Here is an 18630-nt window from a genome sequence, read left to right on the forward strand (position 1 = left end):
CTGCATCCCAAAGAATTACAGCAGCAAACCCATGCAGTGCCCATGAGAGATCAAGAAGCACATGTCCCAGACACAGCTAACAGGGCTACCATCTGGAATATAAATAATAACGGGGAGGCAGAGAGAGATCCAAGACAACAGAGAAGAAAGAATCCAAGGAATGGCTCCACAGATGGAGTGAATTAGTGATGGAAGCATCTTTGGTACCGGCTACCAGAAGTGAAAAAACAGCACAATTCCCCCTACTTTCAGTAACACAGCCCCTCCAATGCAGCTGAGTTTGTCCCTAAGGACTCATTTCCTACTCCCAGTTCCCTCCTATATCAATTCCTATGGAAGTAGCACTCATAGGACTGACAGATTAAACAAAAATCTACACTGTGCTTTAAGAAAACACAAAAATCTCCACATTTAAATCCAAGGAGTGCTAGATTTAAAGGGAAAGAGAATACCAAACATCTTTGGTGTTTAATACAGGAAAAATGTTTAACCATGTCAGAGAGAGGAGGAAATGTATCCCTTTGAAACTCTCCAAAGACTAATATGCCTTTTAAACACTTCCCTTTATGACCTGTATAAAGTTAAACACTGGCAGGTCATTCTTCCATGGATTTACTTAAAATAGTTCATTCACCATTTTAAGCCTATAATTTATCCTGTTTTCATTGGACAATGGTGAGTGTTAATTTTTCTCTATGTAAAATATTTAAAACATGAAAATATTTAATATATTAGTCTTTTTCCTTCTTAATTTAGGCTTAACAACCCCAGCTCTTTTTATTGTTCCATAAAGGATAAAGGTATTATCATGCAGTTTTTGATGCCTTTTTTGTCATCCCTCAGCATGTTCTGTATTTTCCAGTGACTGTGAAAACAGAATCAGATTGATGAGAAAACAAGGAAATGCTCAGTTTTTTTGGTGGGCCCACTTACTCATATTAGCTTGTTCCAAGGACAGAGCTGTACTGCTATTTTACTCATGATGAACCATAATTTAAAAATATTTTACTATAATTTTAAAACAATCTAGGCTTTTCTGGTTTATGAAAATTGTAGTCTTGCCACTTTCTGCCAGACATTTCTACCTTTCTGAACTTGATTTTATCTCAAGTGATTCCTTCATTTACCCCAGAATGTTGGCAGAGCTATCCTTCTCTCCCACAGTGCCAGCTGGGCACTGCTATACATAACCCTCCGCTGGTGTATGAACCAATCCCTGTGCAGTGCTCCTCAATGTGCAGTTGACGACCACTTGCATTAGAAATACCAAGGGTTGGGGCTGGGGTTATAGCTCAGCGTTAGAGTGCTTGCCTCGCACATGTGAGGCACTGGGTTTGATCCTCAGCACCACATAAAAATAAATAAATATATTTTTAAAAAAAAGAAATACCAAGGATTATTTGTTTAAAAAATATGAACTCTTGGACTTCGAAACAGTCTTGACATATAAGAACAAGGAAGGAACCTATGAATCTGCATGTTAAAAATAAGCATAAGGTGTGATTCTTAAGCAGGTTTCCTTCCTTCCTCCCTCCTTCCCTTTGGGGCAGTACTGAGCTTGAACTCAGGGGCACACTACCACTGAGCTATATCCCTACCCCCTTTAAAAAGTTTTTTGTTGTTGTTTTTCTGTTTGTTTTGAGACATGACCTTACTAAGTTGCCCAGGCTGGCATTGATCTTTTGTTTTGATCTTCCTGCCTCAGCCTCCTGAGTAGCTGGGATTACAGGCATACCAGCTTAAGCATGCTTTAAAAAACCTTATCAGCTAAACCCATTGCCCATGGCAAAAGTTTAAAGACAAGGGGTGACAAGAACAAGTCCTGAGTGCTGCAGGGGACAGGGTGTGCAGGGTGCTGCAGGAGTGCATTTGGACCAGAAAGGATGTCTCCTTTGCCTCATGAACCAATCATTCTGTCACAGATATAACCTCAGTATTCCTCATCAATATACAATTTGGGCTTAAAGAAATTTGTCCTAGAACGGTTTCAAGTAGCAAAATCAAACTTGTATACATGGAAATGTTATTGTTCAACTCCTTTGTCTTTAAAAATGGCAGGTGCTACTTGGCTTTTCTTTATTCTTTCATGAAGATCGAGATGGAAAATCACATTCTGCTGGGGTTCTAATGAAGCTGGAGCTCCAAATGGGCTCATTTAGCATCCTCAATCGGAGGTTCCCCCAGCCCTGCTTGGTTTCTTGATCTCTCATATACACACGAACCTGTGTACTGCAGGTCACTGTCTTGTGAGAATGAACAGTGGGAAAGTATCACTTTTGTTTTGAATGATAGAAGTGTTACTGATTACTGTGAGTTGGCTAATTTCTATCTCACACTCACTGTTTCTTGGACAATCATGTACCACATACCCTTTATCATGTTCCCATGTTCCTTGCCACCATATCTTAGACTGTTTTTTCTTGCAAGCTAGTGACAGATTGAAGGTAGTACAACCAAATTCAGGTCAGGACTGGCTGTGGACAGATACCAAGAAAGGACAGTACAGGTTTAGAGTAATAATTACAAAGAAACTATAGGTTTACGAATAATCCATCCTGGGAATAAGTCAAGATGAATCATGAAGATGGCATCTCTGAACAGGAGAGTCCTATAAGAGGACCTGTGCTTGTAAATAAAGACCAAGGTCTATGTGGATGGCAGACCTCTCCCAAAAAATAATGTGGGCAAGCTTGCTGTTATTCCTGAGAAGTTAGCGTGAGCCATAGTCTCTGAGGTCCCCAAGTCATTATTGTGTGACTCCATTATTTCCTGAATCTGGAATATGACAACTTAAAGAGATCCATTTCATCTAATTTAAAAGTTAACAAAACTTAAATTCAGAGAAGATAACAAAATTTTCCGAGGAGCCATCCGTAAGGAGTGGGACTAAGGTTCTGGCCTGCCTCTACACCCAGCGCTCTCCTCTTCTCCTTCCTGCCACCCTCACTGAAGGGGCATGGCCTCTGATTCTACCCCTGACAGGGCTTTACTGTCCACTTCTCCATCTGTTCCAACCCTGCTGTCATTCCACTGGGCTACTTCACAAAGCACTGGCTCAGGACTCCGAGAGTCAAGTTCTATCTTCAATTCTCCATCTCCTTCTTCAGGGAACAGAGGCAGGTGTCCCCGAAGAATCAGCTCTAAGTCCTTCAAAGGGGACACACAAGTGAACAGAACATGCCTCCTGCCATGCAGGAGGCTGCGTATTGTTGGCGGCATAGACCCATTGGATAATCTTGAAATAGTGTGTTAGGAGACCCCATGGGCATTTGCAAGGGAATACAAATAATTTATAGAATAAATAGCAGTTAAAGCCCAGAGAGATTTTTTGAAATTGAGAAAAAAATCTTAAAAGTCTTCATAAATTTTATCAATGATCTCAAGAACATTAATTAACCACTGCTACCTGCAGTATTTAATAAAGAGTCATAAAGATATGAACTGGGTATAAGTGAGCTGATTCTTGAATCTTAATACACTGTTATGATCATATCCTAACAGTTATGCCAATCTTAGGCAATATTGCTACCAATATGTTATATTATTTGGCAGTTTTATACAACACTTTAATATTCATTATTTTACCTGAGCCTCACAGGAGTTCTGAGAGAAAGCAGACGGGTACTACAAGCAGCTAACACATGTCGAGTCAGAATTTGAACCTTACTCTTTCAACATAGTTCTGCCTTTGTCCTCCACAGCCCTTTCTTTCAAAAAAGAAAAAGTACAACCTTACGAGAACCAGCAAAGGGTTACAGAGAGAATGTGAGAGACTGTGTCTAACATGGAGACTGCCAGGAAGAAGATGGACTTGCAAGAATTCGGCTGCCAGAAAACACAGAGCCAAGAAGGAGGTGGATTTCAACCACACGAGGGAAGGAGAGGCATCAGTGGTCAGCAAAGGAGGTGGCATGTGGCTCCATCCCAGGTGCATTCCCTAGAGATGCTCCAGGGGAGCCCGGGATTGTGTCATAATTAATAAATACAGCTTTATGAAAGAAAAGTAAAGGGAGGAATGGTGGAAAGAGAAAGGTGGAAATAAAGGGAGGGAGGAAGGGAAGGAAAGAAGGAAGGAGACACACACAGAGAGAATAACGTTATTTTAAAATACTTTTCTATCTGATGTTACAGTATTCCTTCTTTCTCTCTTTATGCTGGGAATAGAGTATATGTTGATGGACAATCATTGGATGGAATAAGCACTATTTTTCTAAACAGTTATCATAGAATATTTGTATATACAATTTTATAAGCAATTTGTAAATGAAATGGTATTTTCAATCAATGAATGTTTCTGGAACCTCGGCTGATTCTGACAACGTTGGACTTTAGCTACTCCACACACTGACTCCAACTTGCAGGTAGGTAGCCACGGTGTGTGAGGCAGACCCGCCAAAACCAATACTTCCCCCAAGGTGATAAACAGTAAAATAAAGAGCAGAACACATCGACATAGCTCAGATGGGGTGGGGCAAGTACTGGGTGGGTGCTAGACAGCAAAGAGTACCAGAAGAGAGAGGTCAGGAAAATGCATCAAGGGATCATAACAATGGTACCTCTGACATCTGGGCAGGAGAGTTCTGCCTTGTGGGGCTGTCCTGTGCACCACAGGGTGTTCAGCAGCATATCCTACCCCCCAAGAGGTCACTAACTCCCGCTACTCTCCTAGGCATGACAACTAAAAATAACTTCAGATATTCCAAATGCCTCCTGGTGAGGGGAAGGGGGGCAGAACTGCCCTTGATTGTGAATTACTGGCTTAGAGAAACATGGGGTGGGTCAGGAATACAACTCAATATGTACAAAGATACAGGGCATGAAATAACATGGGCAACACCAAAGCTAATAGAGGGAGATAATATTCATTCTGCATTTTTGTGCACAGGACCTTAGGCTGAGTTTAGTGCCTCTGATACCTCATTTATCCTCTCAAAAGCTGTATGAGGTGGGCATTACTATTAAACAGTTTTACAAACCCTATAAAAACATGGAGAGTAGTTAGGCACAAGGAGGTAAAGTAACTTGCCCCGGATCATCCAGTAGTGGAACCATCATGCACACCACACCAGGAGGACCCAGAGGGTGAAGCCACACACTTATCACTATTGTATGGTCAAAGGTTTTTCCTGTCTGGAGTCAAGAATGCACGTGGGATTTGAAAATACAAAGGTCCCGTGCTACCTACAAACTGACTATTGACAGAAATGTGAAAACAAGGGGGACAAGAGAGAAAAGGAGTTTCTGATAATTTTTCTTTCTTGTTTTTTTTTTTTTTTTTTTTCTTTTCATGAAAGAGAGACACAATCTTAAGAGCCCAGTGATAGGAAAAGACACTCTGCAGGCAGCTGCTTGGCACAGATCTGGGGCAGGCAGAAGAATGAGGAACCAACTGCCACAGCCCAGAGAATGTGACCACCTCAAGTAAGGAGGGCAAGAGCAGGAATGAGTAGAGCTAGGCAGATCATGCTCTGGTCACCAACAGGCCTGGCAGCCCACCAGGCAGGACAGCAAACTGTCTCCAAGTGATTTGTGAGTTACGGATCCCAACAGGTCTCCATGGGAATGTCCCATTTCCCTTCTTTCTTTTCTTTCCCTTTCCCCATCCTCTGAATATGCACCTGATCATATTAAAGCCACATCAGCAACAGTGGCCCTGCTCTCTGCTTCACTTATTCAGGGAACATTCCCACAGCAGCCAGTAACTCGCGAGAAGACTCCAGGCCTAAGAGTGTGCTACAGCCAGGCGTGACACTGTTCCACGTTCACTATCACCTCAATCCCTCCCAGGGACTTCCTGAGCAGCTTCCTTCACCCACTTCCCAGGAGAGACACAACATTGAAGCTCACAGACCCAGGATTGGAATCTAGATTTGTTTGGCCCTTTCTCTGACCAAGTTGATATTCCTTGTCTATTTTTAACTTATACATGAAGCAGAAAATGAAAGTCTTCATGTCAAGAAGGTCAAATGTGAGAAGCAACTAGAACAATCGAATTTAATGTATGAACAAGTTTGGGTTGCAGATGCGTGGTACACACGGTTCTTGCTGGAACAGTGGGGACAGTGACAATAAGGAGACAAAATTATTCCAGCAAGACTTTTTTAGAGGACACCCTGAAGGTGCCTCTTAAAGAATGCAAGAAGCAAAGAATAGTGGAGAATTGAAGACAGCCCTGCGGCAAGAGAGAGATGACACAAACAAGGCACAGAAGAGGCACCAGGCCGGGCTGTGGGCTGGGACAGGGAGAAGGCTTATTGCCCTGGGCTTGTTGGGAAAAAAATAACAAAGAAAGCACTCTTCTTTTTCAAGGCTGAGTGGCTAAAGGGGACATCTTAGAATTATATTCAGGACAAGAAAGCAAAACAGGAATCCCCTCTAGACACTGGGTAGCAAAGTGTCCCACTTGAGCACAGATTTCCACCCTGCATTTTTGACACTCCTCCCACCCCCAGGCCCTCTGTGCTTTCTCCTGTCTCTGGGTCCATTTTTCCTCCGACTGTCTTTGACCCTTACATATTAAACTGACTTTTTCTAGTAAAGAATGAATTATCAGCTAGGTTGACCCTAAAGGACAACAGCCTCAGCTCTCTCCCTTCTTTTCCATGCCCACCCTCTCTCTCTCTCTGCATGTCTTTCTGCTAATTTTTGCAGAGTTGTCTCTCCTTCCCCCGCCCTGTCTGGTTCCCTTCCCTTTCCTTTGAGTTTAGATTTTCCTTTTCTTTCTATCTTCCTTCCTCGCTCTTTGTGGGCTTTCTTGTTCTCAGCCTTTGCTTGAAGGAACAGAATACAATAACTAGTTTTTTTTTTTAAATCTTGCCTTACCCAGAGAATCTGGGAATGATACTGTGAAATAATCAGAACAGTGTAGGATAATCAGAATGTAAATAATGTTGGTTGGAATTATTCCTGGACAAAGAAAGCTCCAGAATAGGAATATACAAGCTGGGAAACTTCAGTGGTCAGGGTGGTGGTTCCAAATCCCCTGGAGGGAGGGCTTGCCTGGTAAACCAGACTGCTGGGCCCCCTGCACACAGTGTTTGCTTTAGCAGGGCTGGGCAGGCCTGGAATGTGCATTTCTAATAAGTTCCCAGGAGGTTCTGAAGGGGCCAGTCCTTGTAGAAACTAGCAGCTTTCAGAAGGTCAAGGATCAGCTGTGCGTGATGGAAGTGGGACAGGGAGATGACAGAGGAAGGGAGATCTGTTCCTTGTCACATCTGACAGAGGGACTGCAGCAGCCCAGGAAGCCCTGGCTGTGGATCAGGAGGGTGTGCTGGGTGCAGGGAGGGCAGGACAGCGGGGAAAGCATTGTACTGTACCCTGGGAACCACCAGGGCCAGCTCCAGGCCTGCCATCCATGCTCCCACTTGCGATCCCCTGATCCCCTGTGGAACCAGCAAAAGGGAATTCTCAGGCTCCCTTTGATCTCTTCCCAGCTCCACAAGGCCTCTGTCTGTTTATCTCCTCCTTCCTTGGCCTCCTCTGCCCCTTTCCCCTGCCCAGTGGATGATTCACTCCCCTCTCTGCCTCCCCACCCCTCTGCCATGTGTTTTCCTAATGATGGCCCAGGATGAGCTGTTTTGTTGGCCTGCTGTAATGAAGCGCACTCCACGCTAGCATTTCCCGATGCTTCTCAGAACGCTATTTTATGGGTATCATTTCTCCACCCAGTTTTCTCTTTTCTCTAAAACCCCACCCTTTCCCCTCTCTGGCCTCATGTGCATCGCAGTTTCCCAGAATTAGATCAAGGGACACAGATACAGAAGAATAGAGGGATTATCGTGCACGTGGCCTGGGTGGGTTCGGGGAGGATGTTGGAAATCGAGGGCAGCTAAACGGCTCTCTCTAGCACACCAGGAGTGGCATGGCTACTAAGTGACTCATTTTCTTCCAGAGAGAAGACTGAATGACAAAACCTGTAGTGACTGAGAATACAATATTTGTATTTCTCCTAGGGTAGGAGGGCTTAAGTGGGGAGGGTCTCCCTTCTCTGTCACCCTCCTTTGCAAGGCTCTGCCCCATTCTTGACCCTTCATTGTTAGGTTAGCTGCAGTTAACCTAGCTGAGGAATTCACAGCCCCTGAAGCGCACCACTGTAGGAATCCACTGTGTGAAGACATAGACGGGACTCCCGAAGGGAGCAATGATCCAGTGTGGACAACTCAGCAGTGGGTCACAGGTCCACCCAAGAGGCCACAACCCTGGGTCCCCTGAGATGAAAGCAATGAAGTGTTGAGGGAAGCCCCCGGTATGTGGACATGGTGGTGGGGGTGGGGAAGGACTGCACTCTGGGGTAGTGGATGCTATGCAGATCCAGCTAGTTGCTGCCATGATTGCTGGATGATCTTGTTCTATATGAGAAAAATCTTGCACAAAGAATGTTATTTATTTATTTATTTATTGTGTGTGTGTGTGTGTGTGTGTGTGTGTGTGTGTGACAGAGAGAGAGAGAGACAGAGAGAGAGAGAGAGAGAGATGCTACATATGTTACATATGTACATAAGAATTTTATGTAAAAATTGAGATTTTTAAACTTTGGCAACCAAAACAAAATTGGTTTTAGACACTGCGCTGGCTCAACAAAACTGTCTGTGGGCCCTTTGTCTGCAAAATCCTGATCTAATTAAGCTGCAACACGATCTAGTTAGAATCCCGAACATATCAGAAATTATGACCTGCTTTTTAACTTGTTTTTATTAAGCCATTTAAAATGGAACTCCAAGATTTGGCTAAAACAAAAATTAGGATTATAGAAATCCTAATTCCTGTAAGTTTGGAATTGCAAAGGCAAATACATTAAAGAAACTAAATAGAGGGCAGAGGAGTCGGGTGGGGGACAGGATCCTGAGCTAGAGGGACTCAGTGAATCCTACAGACCCCAGCTCTTCAGCTGGGTTTGGGGAAGAAGAGGCTGACTTACCTCACAGGACTGGATGCAGTGGACCAGCAAGGGGTCTGGGTGCCATTGACGGCGGCCAGTACACACGATGCTCTAAAGAGGAAGGAGAAAAAAACAGTAACGTGAACAGAGACTCCTGGTCTATGAGGGAGGGGATCCTGAGCTATCCCACCAGTCCAACTCCATCTCTAAAGTAGCAAGAGCCTGACTGTGCCCCTAGAGAGGACCCGGGCTGCCGGCCCTTCCTGTTAAGCCTGCTGGATAGAGTAAGGCAGAAATTCTCGATGGAGATGATCTCTTCCTCCCTCTCCAAATGTCCAGAGTGTGGTTCAAAAATCACCTTCAATATTATAATTAGCTCAATTTGTCCTTAGGCACACTACTGATTGCATTTGTTTTGAAATTTTAAACATTATAAAAAATGATAAGGTAGTTGTGTTGATGAAACAGCACCACGGGTTTTCCAACACTGACTAATAGAAGTCTTTTACTACAGTGTATGCGATGGATGGTCCCGGTTGGCTTGGAGGTGTGCCCACAGCTCAGGTGCTGGAGGCTTGGGGGTGTGGAGCGAAAGATTCTTTAGGAGGTGGAGCCTGATGGGGGTCCATTCATGAGGGATGAACACAGTTCTCTGGGACTCCACTTCTCTACTTAGTTCCCAGCAGAATGAATTATAAAAAGAGCAAGACTGGCCCTTGAATCTCTCACCATTTTCTCTCCTTCTCCAGAATTCTCCTGCTATGATGCCAACTGCTATTTGTGATGCAGCCAGGAGGCCCTCCCTGACCACCCAAATCATAAGCCAAAAATCCTCCTCACTTTGTAAAGTACCCAGCCTCAGGTATTTTGGAATAGCATCAGAAAATAGACTAGCACAATGGATCTCAGAATTCCTTGACTGTGCTGTGTATGTGTGTAAAGCCAGGACCAGAGGCCAAACAGCATTCTCTGCAACTCTTGTTAGCACTATGTAATTCTTCCTTCTAGGAAACAGAATCATGTCCACACAAAATGGGTAAATAAGCTAATGTGAAGTCACCAGAACTCAAAATGGCACCGCCTTGAAGCGGGTGGGAACATGAACACTTCCATACTGAAACACCAGTAACGCAGGTGAGCTAAGGGTCATCTGTTCTTTGTTAAGTCTAATTCCATTTTCAATGAGTCTTTTCCTTTCAATATTTATATTTTAAAATTTCAAAGGATACACTGCAGGAAAAGAGAAAGTTCCATAATAGGTTTTAGAGAGAAATACAGTTTCTCTCTGGAGCCTCCTTACCAACCTGCCCACCGGCAGACACTCATTCTCACGTTTTACTTCAATGCAATCAGAATTCAGTATGATTGGAAGAAAAACAGTACAAGGTGAGGGAGAAGCTTTACATAGTACTTCCAGCAACTGGGGGTGAAATTATACATCCAGAATGCTGTTCAATAATCTGATTGGAGATATTCATATATATTAATATGCAAAAATATGAATATATACTTATGGTCAGTTATGAGATTGGTAATCTATAATATTTTTCTGGAGTCATTGCTACTGCAAACTAAAATTCTCCTTTCACAGATTCCTTAAAGAGGGAAATAAATAGAATAAATATCCAAAATGTTTGATGTCCAAAACTATATTATTAGAAGGTGATTTAAGTTACCAATTCAATAAAAAAGGATTATTAAAGCAGATATACAAAGTAAACACAACAGGGGTGTTCAAACTACTGAAGAAAATGCTATTTTCCTGCAAATGGAGTGATTCAAACAGAAACATCTGCATATAAACAATTGCTATGCTAAGTAGAAATGACCCCTAGTGAAGGTAGCAGAAAAGAAGGCCTCAAGTTGCCATAGCCTTTCAAGGGACAAGTTAATGTGTTTTGCCATCACCACTAAGTGAAGACAGCAAACAAATATCAAACACCCATATTTTAAATAACAAAAGTCTCAACCACTGCTATATAGAGTTCCAGTGAAATCTGCTTTGAAATACAAAAAAAATTTCTACTTAGCAGAGGGGTCATTCGGATGGCCTTAGGCTATGTTAAGCTGCTGCCTGGTTGATTTCTTGTTAAAGGGTAAGAAACTGCTAGTAGCCAACAGAAAACACCCAGTTATTATTATTTTTTTAACTGGTGATAATTGCTTGGCAGAAGGGGCTGCTGATCACATCAGGCCACAAAGTTCTGCTACCGCCCAGGTTTGTGACAATGTCCTCATTGCTGTATATGTATGGCTCCTTAAATAAAACAGCATTGTTTTGCATGTTTATTTGGACAAAACCAATTTGCTTTGGTTCCTCTCCCCGACCCCAAGACTCTCTTGCTCTCTTCCCTAGTGATGAGACCCTCAATGCCTACAGGGAACAAATCCACGCTCAGAATAGATGAAGAAAGAGACCTGGAATGTCACCATGCCTGAGTCTACACCAATTTGTAGCAGTGTCACTGCAGCTGTAACACAGGGTTGTACCACCAACAGGACATTCTGGGGTCAGGGCTGAGCCTTCAGAGTCAGGAGGGACTGTGAGACCACTTTGTGGGAAGCTACTGCTTGTTCTCTCTTCTCATTAAACCATTCTGTTTTTCATTTAAAGGACTACTGATTCTTGGGGACAAATTTGGGAACACACAGTCAGAAACTGTGAGATCTGATATGACTGAGCAACCAGGGGTGGTCCTGTGCTACCACCAGAAGCCTCATTAATTTGGACCTCACTAACTTATACTTACCATAGTACTAAAAAAAGAAAAGAAAAGCATTTTAAATCTGTTTTAAAAAGCATTTTAAAGCAAAATAACGGAAAAAGTAAGATGTTATGATAGAAGACTTTGAACTTCTGAAGGAAACACTTTAAAATATAGTTTAAGAAAACTCACTTACATGCAAACAATTGCCACATTATGTTAAAAAAAAAATCTCCCCATAAAATCAGTTTCCTGAAAGACCACTACTTTGAAAGTTGAAATATTAATTTTCCTGTTTTAGTCACAAGATGTAATAAAACACTCTCTTGACACAGTGGGTAAGGAGAGTCATAAAAGTCCAACCTTACACAGGTCTTTGAATGACCACAAGGTTTTCCTTGAGAAATGGCTCAGCAGGAGCCATTCTCTTCTCTGAGCTTTTTGGCTTCATGCTCTGAGCAGCATGGGGTATGGTCAGACACCAAGGAGACCTGGGGATGCAGGATGAGATGTCGTGCTGCCCTGAAGAACCTCACAGTTTAGCCGGGATTAGAATAACAAACAGAAGAAAAAAATCAAGAATGAAAAAATAGGGATAAGATAATGATAAAGTATTCTCAATAGCAGCCTGAGAGAAGCTTCTCCCACACCTTCAATTCCAGACTATCAGGAGCCCAGCAGCTAAGCAGAGCAGGGAAGCAGATGTCACAGAAAGGTCTAGATCCCGGTGTTTAACAGGAGAAGGAAGAAGACAACGTTACAATAACAAAGGCCCAGAAATCATTTGGGAACCTCCAACTTGACTGTTGTCTCTCACAGCCAGCACACCCTTGAAACACTTAAAAGTAACAGCATATTTTTATCCCTCTCAGTCTCACAACAAAACCTTTTAGAAATTGCTTCTCTAGTCCCAGGCAATCCAATTGGAAATGCTGAATAATGGATTAATTCTCTTTCTTGCAAGCTCAGTTGTCAAAGGGACTGAATAAAGAGAAATTATCTAGGCATTGTATACACACACACACACACACACATACACACACACAGAGAAACAAACGATAGAATATTTTTCTTTCTCATACAGTTAGGTGGTGATATCTTTACAGAGATGGAGGATATGTCCATGGATAAAATTTGTACTAAATGAACCAAATATCTTTCTAACTTAATAAATGTGTGCTAAAATCTTTCCAAGATATTTCATGTGTTATTTTAAAGTTTTATAGTAATACTGCAAGATAGATAATATTTCTTTTACCCTTGGGTTGAGTATATGAGGCTTTAAAGAGTAGGTCACATTGTATTTGAACCCAGAAGGACCTTATTCTTTCTTTTATGTCATTTTCTAGTTTGAGCTATTTTTCATTGAAACTCCATAATACTTAAGCTCTCAGAAATACTTCCTTTAATTATTTATATAGATATATAAAATTCTAGGATTCAGGCACCATTGGAAGGAGAAAAAAAAAAGACCACAACTAACAGGGTAATTCAGGGGATATCACACTGAACTAGGAGTCAGAAAAGCTGATGACATTTCTTTTTCCATTTCTTGCTAGCTCTCAAATCTTGGACACATCATTCAAGGATCTGCCTAATGTTTATGTAAAATAAAGATAATAAAATCTCCTGTCCTAGATAATAGTTTGTGATGAGATTCAAACGAACTTATACACACACATCTACACATCCACACACACACACACACAACTCTGAAGACAATAAAGTGTTAACCAAATATGAGGTATCATTTTTTTTATTACAAAGAATGAAGTCATTGGAAGTAGAATAAAGACAATGATGTGATTTAATCCATGCTCTGTAGTCTTGCCAGATATGAAGTATTTGAAATATGGCAGATGGTAAGCATCACTTGCTTGTGACATAGGTAAGCATCACTTGCTAAACAAAGGAACCACGCACCACATAGGTGTGCTTGCACCTTAAGCTGTTCACGTTGTCAGTATCTCATTTTGTGACAGTAGGGTTCCTCGAAGTGTTACAGAGGAATTACCTGGGATGCTTGTTAAAGATCCCTATTCCAAGGCATTCCCAGTCTTCCTGGAGGGTGGAAGCTATACTACTCGTACACACTGCACAAACGATTCTTAAGGACACAAAAATTTAAGTTTTGAGTACAATATGGAGTGACTTCCAACACGAGTCTATTTGAATTGGAAGGATTTTACTCAGTTTGAGTAAATTTACTTAACATAATTGCTTTGGTTTAGGAAACATTTCTTCCTATTTATGAAGACAGGGTTAGCCTGAATATCCCTCGTGTGCCACTAAGTGCCTCAAAAGGAGACCATGAGATCATTCATAGTTGTTCAGAGTCTGGTCCTAGAAGACCTGAGGTACATAAAGGCAATGGTGTTGTCATCATTTTTACTGCTTCTAGTAACTTCATTTTCTTATTTTTTTAAAATGATAGTTTCAACTTCCTAAAGGCAGAGCATCCCTGCAAGCTTTGAGCAAGACTCCTCACTGTGTTATCTACACAAAAGCTGAGCAAGCACAGGTGTCAGTAAGCACACTGACAATTCCTGTTAACTGCTAATATTAATTATTTGATTTTATTTTGCCATAAGGGATATTGATTGGGGTTCAGGAACACATAAATGTTAATTACATTTTAAGCCTTTGAAATTATGACTTCTGGTTGTTTTCAGGAATAAATGACTCTTACAAGGTATGGAAAACGTTGCTTTTGAGTTACCTCACTTTTCCCCTGACAATGTTGGAAACAGCTCATTTACTTCACTTTGTTTTCACATAGAAATATGACATGCATCTAAAGAGTTCCCACTGAAGTAATTGTGCCCCTCACAAAATTGCAAACTGTGACCAGCCATGTGGTTTAGGGGTATCCCTAAACCATACAGAGCAGGGCAGTATCATCACAGGTGAGAAGAGGTGGGCATAAGCGAGGGGAGCAACCTGCCTCAGGTAAGAAGGGAAACCCATCCAGAAGGACGGTTACACACCAAGCAATTAAATTCAACCCATACACTTCTCCCTGACTCATGCTAACCCAAGGAAATAGGTGTCTCCACTTACAACTGAGGAAAGGAGATTGAGAACAGGAAAGCAAGCTGCCTGAGGCTATGCAGTTCGTAGAAAACAGAGATCGTAAAGAGAAACTCATTTTTTAAAACATATTTTGTTTTAGTTGTAGTTAGACACAATAACTTTATTTTATTTTAATGTGATGCTAAGGATGGTACCTAGTGCCACACCCATGCTAGGTGAGCACTCTACTGTGAACCACAACCCAGCCCTGAGAAACTCATTTTTTAACAAATACATTTTTCATTTCAAGGCTTATAGTGTTTCTCTGATGCTATGGACAATGAATGTGCAAACCAAGAGTTGACAGTGTAGACAAGAGTCGTCACCAATGCAATAATACAAATGAAAATGTTTCATGTACTTGCTGGAAGAGAAATAAATATGCTACATATTCTTCCTGGGGTAGGAAACTAGACAAGGATATAATTACACAGGAGTAAGAAGCTGGTGAGTAAGAAGCTGCACTCAGTTTGAAGAGAAAATACACATTTACTTCCGAAGTAGAAAAAAACAATGGTACCACAACAATTTCTTTTGCTCATTCCGCCAATGTTGATAAGACACTTATACAGTACCAGGCACTGAAAAAAAGCTCTAGGAATACAAACACAAACAAAATACTATGGGATCACAGTAAAGAATAATAATAATTATGATAATAACTCACTTATAGGATAGGTTGACAAGGGAGGCTTTCGTAAAATAGAGAAAATTGTTTTACAGTTTAGAAATGGCAGTCTCTATACTTGGCATTTCTGCTGTTTTCAGGAAGACAAATGAACCATCTTCTTCTGCATGTTCAGTTGCAAAGCAGAGGTGAAGGAGCCGCACTTTCTGGGACACTTGAATTCAGGCCACACTAACCCTGTGCCCACCCATGGACGGCTCTTATCTGTGTCTTGTGGGGTGGACAGTGAAAGAGTAGTGGAAGGATTTCTGCAGCAGTTTGTATCCCCAAAGGAAGAAAAGCTCTCACCTGTCCAAGCCTCTCCCCATCTGGCTGTTAACAGAGAAGTCTTCGTCATAGGAAACAGGGTTCATGACCAGAAGAGAGAGCCAAGACCCTGCTGCGCACCACAGAACGTGAGGTGTGGCGCTATCCAGGGCACCACGCCTCTAACCACCACAGCTCACCCACACCTATGCACACGTCGGGAGTGAACAAGGTCTAGAAGGCCAGGGAGGGGAGCCGCCGGGGGGCTTCTCTGGCCTTCCTTTCCACTCCCGAGCAGCCTGCACACTGCCCTCAGGCATGCGGCTTGCTCCTTCTCCTCTGGAGGAGTTCTCAGAAGCCCTGCAGGACCTTGTCAGCCTATCTCTCCCTCATCTCATCCTTTCCCTCCATCTCCCCTCTCCGACACGATCACACATACCTCGTTTCAGCCACAGGGAACTTCTTACTATTCTTTACCCTCTAGAAATTTCCTCTGGATCATGGTTAAAGACTCAGAGGGAAACCTTCTGCAGTTTATCCTTCCACAACTCCACCTGGCTCTGGGGCAGAAGAGTCAGTTGCTTCCTCTCAGGTGTTCCCATAGCAAGTCCACAAAGGAACCATTCCCCATGTGGCACAATTGTAAGCATCTGATTCCAAGGCCAGATTGTAAGTCCTCTAAACAGACAGACTACCATGTTTCATCTTCTTCTCCTAGCACCTAGCACAGTTTCATGGCACAGAATGAGGCTTAAAAACTGTTATTGAATAAAGAACTAATAGAAATGATAGGGCTGTGCTATTCTCCACCTCTCATCCCAAATCACACTTAGAGAATGTTTTCCCTGATCTTCTGGTTTAACTCAAGTCTCTGCCAACAATAAAGCCCAACTAGCCAGTGATAAAAAAGGGGAGTTGAGAACAAAAAGGGGAGTTGGGAGTGGAACGTACGTGTCTGGAGTGCATATTTTGGTGATTCTATAGGAATAGCACTGTCATGCTAAAGCAGTCCCATACATGAAGCATCCAAACTCCCAGGTTTCTAATATCCCTATCCTCCCATCTTAAGAATAGATGAGCTTACAAGATCGTCCCACTTAACGCTCGCTTAGCCTTTTCTATCTCTTTCTCGTAGATTCTCATCCTTTAACCTTCCCTTAGACAGACCACTTTCTTCTCAAGCTTTGTTCCTGTTTCTACTTGGCACTTTATCCTTATCTCTGTGAATGATCCACATGGTTGTTTGCTTCAAGGTTGCTTTGAAAACCTCTAAGTGCCCTCTAAGTGTCAGTTGAGGGCCACTTAGCAGCCTCACGTCTTTGGCACATCAGAACATCCCTTTTCTCACCTGGACTCTGACAGGCTCCATCCAGTACTCCAGAGTGTCAGCAGTGATGTTCTCCGGCAGCATCACAGGATCGCTGGGGGGGATTACGCATGACGGGGTGCAAACTGCACCTGTAGGAACACAAATTGACAACAAAGACTTCAACTTCCTGATCTCAGTCTCTTTCATCTTGCAATCAGCAGCTTTGATTTTCTAGGAGCAACTGCTTTCTCCATGGTGGGCCTGCATATTATAGTCGCTACAGACAGGCCTGATACTCATCCACACTCACTGTAAACAGCCATGGTCATAAGGTAACTCTCATTGCACCAAGTGACCCTTCTCTGCTTGGACCAATGTGCCCTCTCTTCTAGGATTCTGAATTTCTCCATGGCCCAGAAATTAAGGCTTAATTCCTGGCCCAGCAGATGTCCAAGTTCGCACTCCAGGATTTTAGCTGGCCAAACTCAATCTTGATTATCCGATACCTTGAAGTATGTTTCCTATCGTTCCTGCTGTATGGTCTCCTGGTAAATTAACAACTGCAGAAACTACTATCGGAGAACTTGATTAGCTGGGAAAAACGTGACCCAGAAATTATGAAATTACTCCAGGGAATATCCTGTCAGTTGCTACACTGAAGATCATGAAATTGGCAGCCAGGAACCCTGTGTGATTAAAGGAGGAATCAAGGAAAAATCAGAAGCAGAGATTTTGATCATGTGCTGGTCTCTCAAAGGAAAATCTTTCTGTATTCCCTTGCATGTGGGGTCCAAGTAGCTCCTAAAATTCTATTCAAGGAAACACATTCAGGGTTTCTGATTCCTCATAGATAGGTCTGATGATCTCTAAGTTTCTTGCCAGCTCCATGTTTCTGTTTTTAAGTTACTGTTATGGTAATAACAAATCACATCACTTCTTAGGACTTTGGAGTGAGTATGTGATATCTTAATGCAGAAATCAGAAGCTTTGAAGATGAGTCTGCTCATGAAGACTCAAGAGACATGTCAAGCTTCCTGTACTCCAGGCCTGACCACAGATGCCACAGTGCCAACAGCGCCTTGAAATGGTAAAGAGCCCTTTCAGAAACTAATGAGGTTTCTGATGAACTCAAATAATCTTTATTGGCATTACACAGGTTAAAATGCCCTTTCATTTGCCCTACAGAATTTATTTTTGCCATTTAGAATTTAGGAGTGATCTTACAAGGTTACATACCAAACATGACTCTCTTTTATGATGTTTAGGGCCATTCAGGACAAAGTTGGGTCAACATTACTATAAGTGAGCTCTGGCCTCTAAGACCCTTAATTGCAAGTACTTAAATAAGAAGTTGCCCACAGGCTCTGGAGCCTAATCCCCATTGAGGTAGAATGATGAGCAAGCCAGGCAAGTACAATCACAAATAATTCCCCTTCACGAACTCTCCATAGTAAGAATGTAGGAGTCCAGCACATGTGTGGATGTGGCCACCCTCCTTTCCTCTTGGAATCACAAATCCTGCCACAAATCCATCCACTTTCAGTCCTGCAGCAGAGTGGGTAGCATGACCATCTTGGTGGCTATACCAATGTTCTACACAAGTGGAAGAGTAAAAAGAACAAATTTGCCGTGAATTTTGTTGGTTAGTTAGGAGCACTAACTAACAAACTCAAGAAGCAGTTAACAGTCAGTTTGCATTTCCATCCACCACTCAGGGGAACAGGGCATCTGC

At 42.4% G+C, this 18630-nt stretch overlaps 1 protein-coding gene across 2 annotated transcripts in view; it reads right to left on the reverse strand.

Moving 5' to 3' along the window:
* The window catches only part of PAPPA2 (pappalysin 2), a 245141-nt gene that overhangs the window by 31791 nt on the left and 194720 nt on the right, over window positions 1-18630 (reverse strand). For both annotated transcript variants that reach the window (XM_081299707.1, XM_081299708.1), the window contains 2 exons: window positions 16938-17047; window positions 8918-8989 (listed from right to left, as the gene is read on the reverse strand). In XM_081299707.1, coding sequence (XP_081155833.1) covers window positions 8918-8989; window positions 16938-17047 — 182 coding nt within the window. The remainder of the gene's footprint in view (window positions 1-8917; window positions 8990-16937; window positions 17048-18630) is intronic.

This window comes from Spermophilus citellus (genome assembly GCF_964194105.1).
Source record: "Spermophilus citellus genome assembly, chromosome: 6".
In the NCBI taxonomy this organism is placed as follows: Eukaryota; Metazoa; Chordata; class Mammalia; order Rodentia; family Sciuridae; genus Spermophilus; species Spermophilus citellus.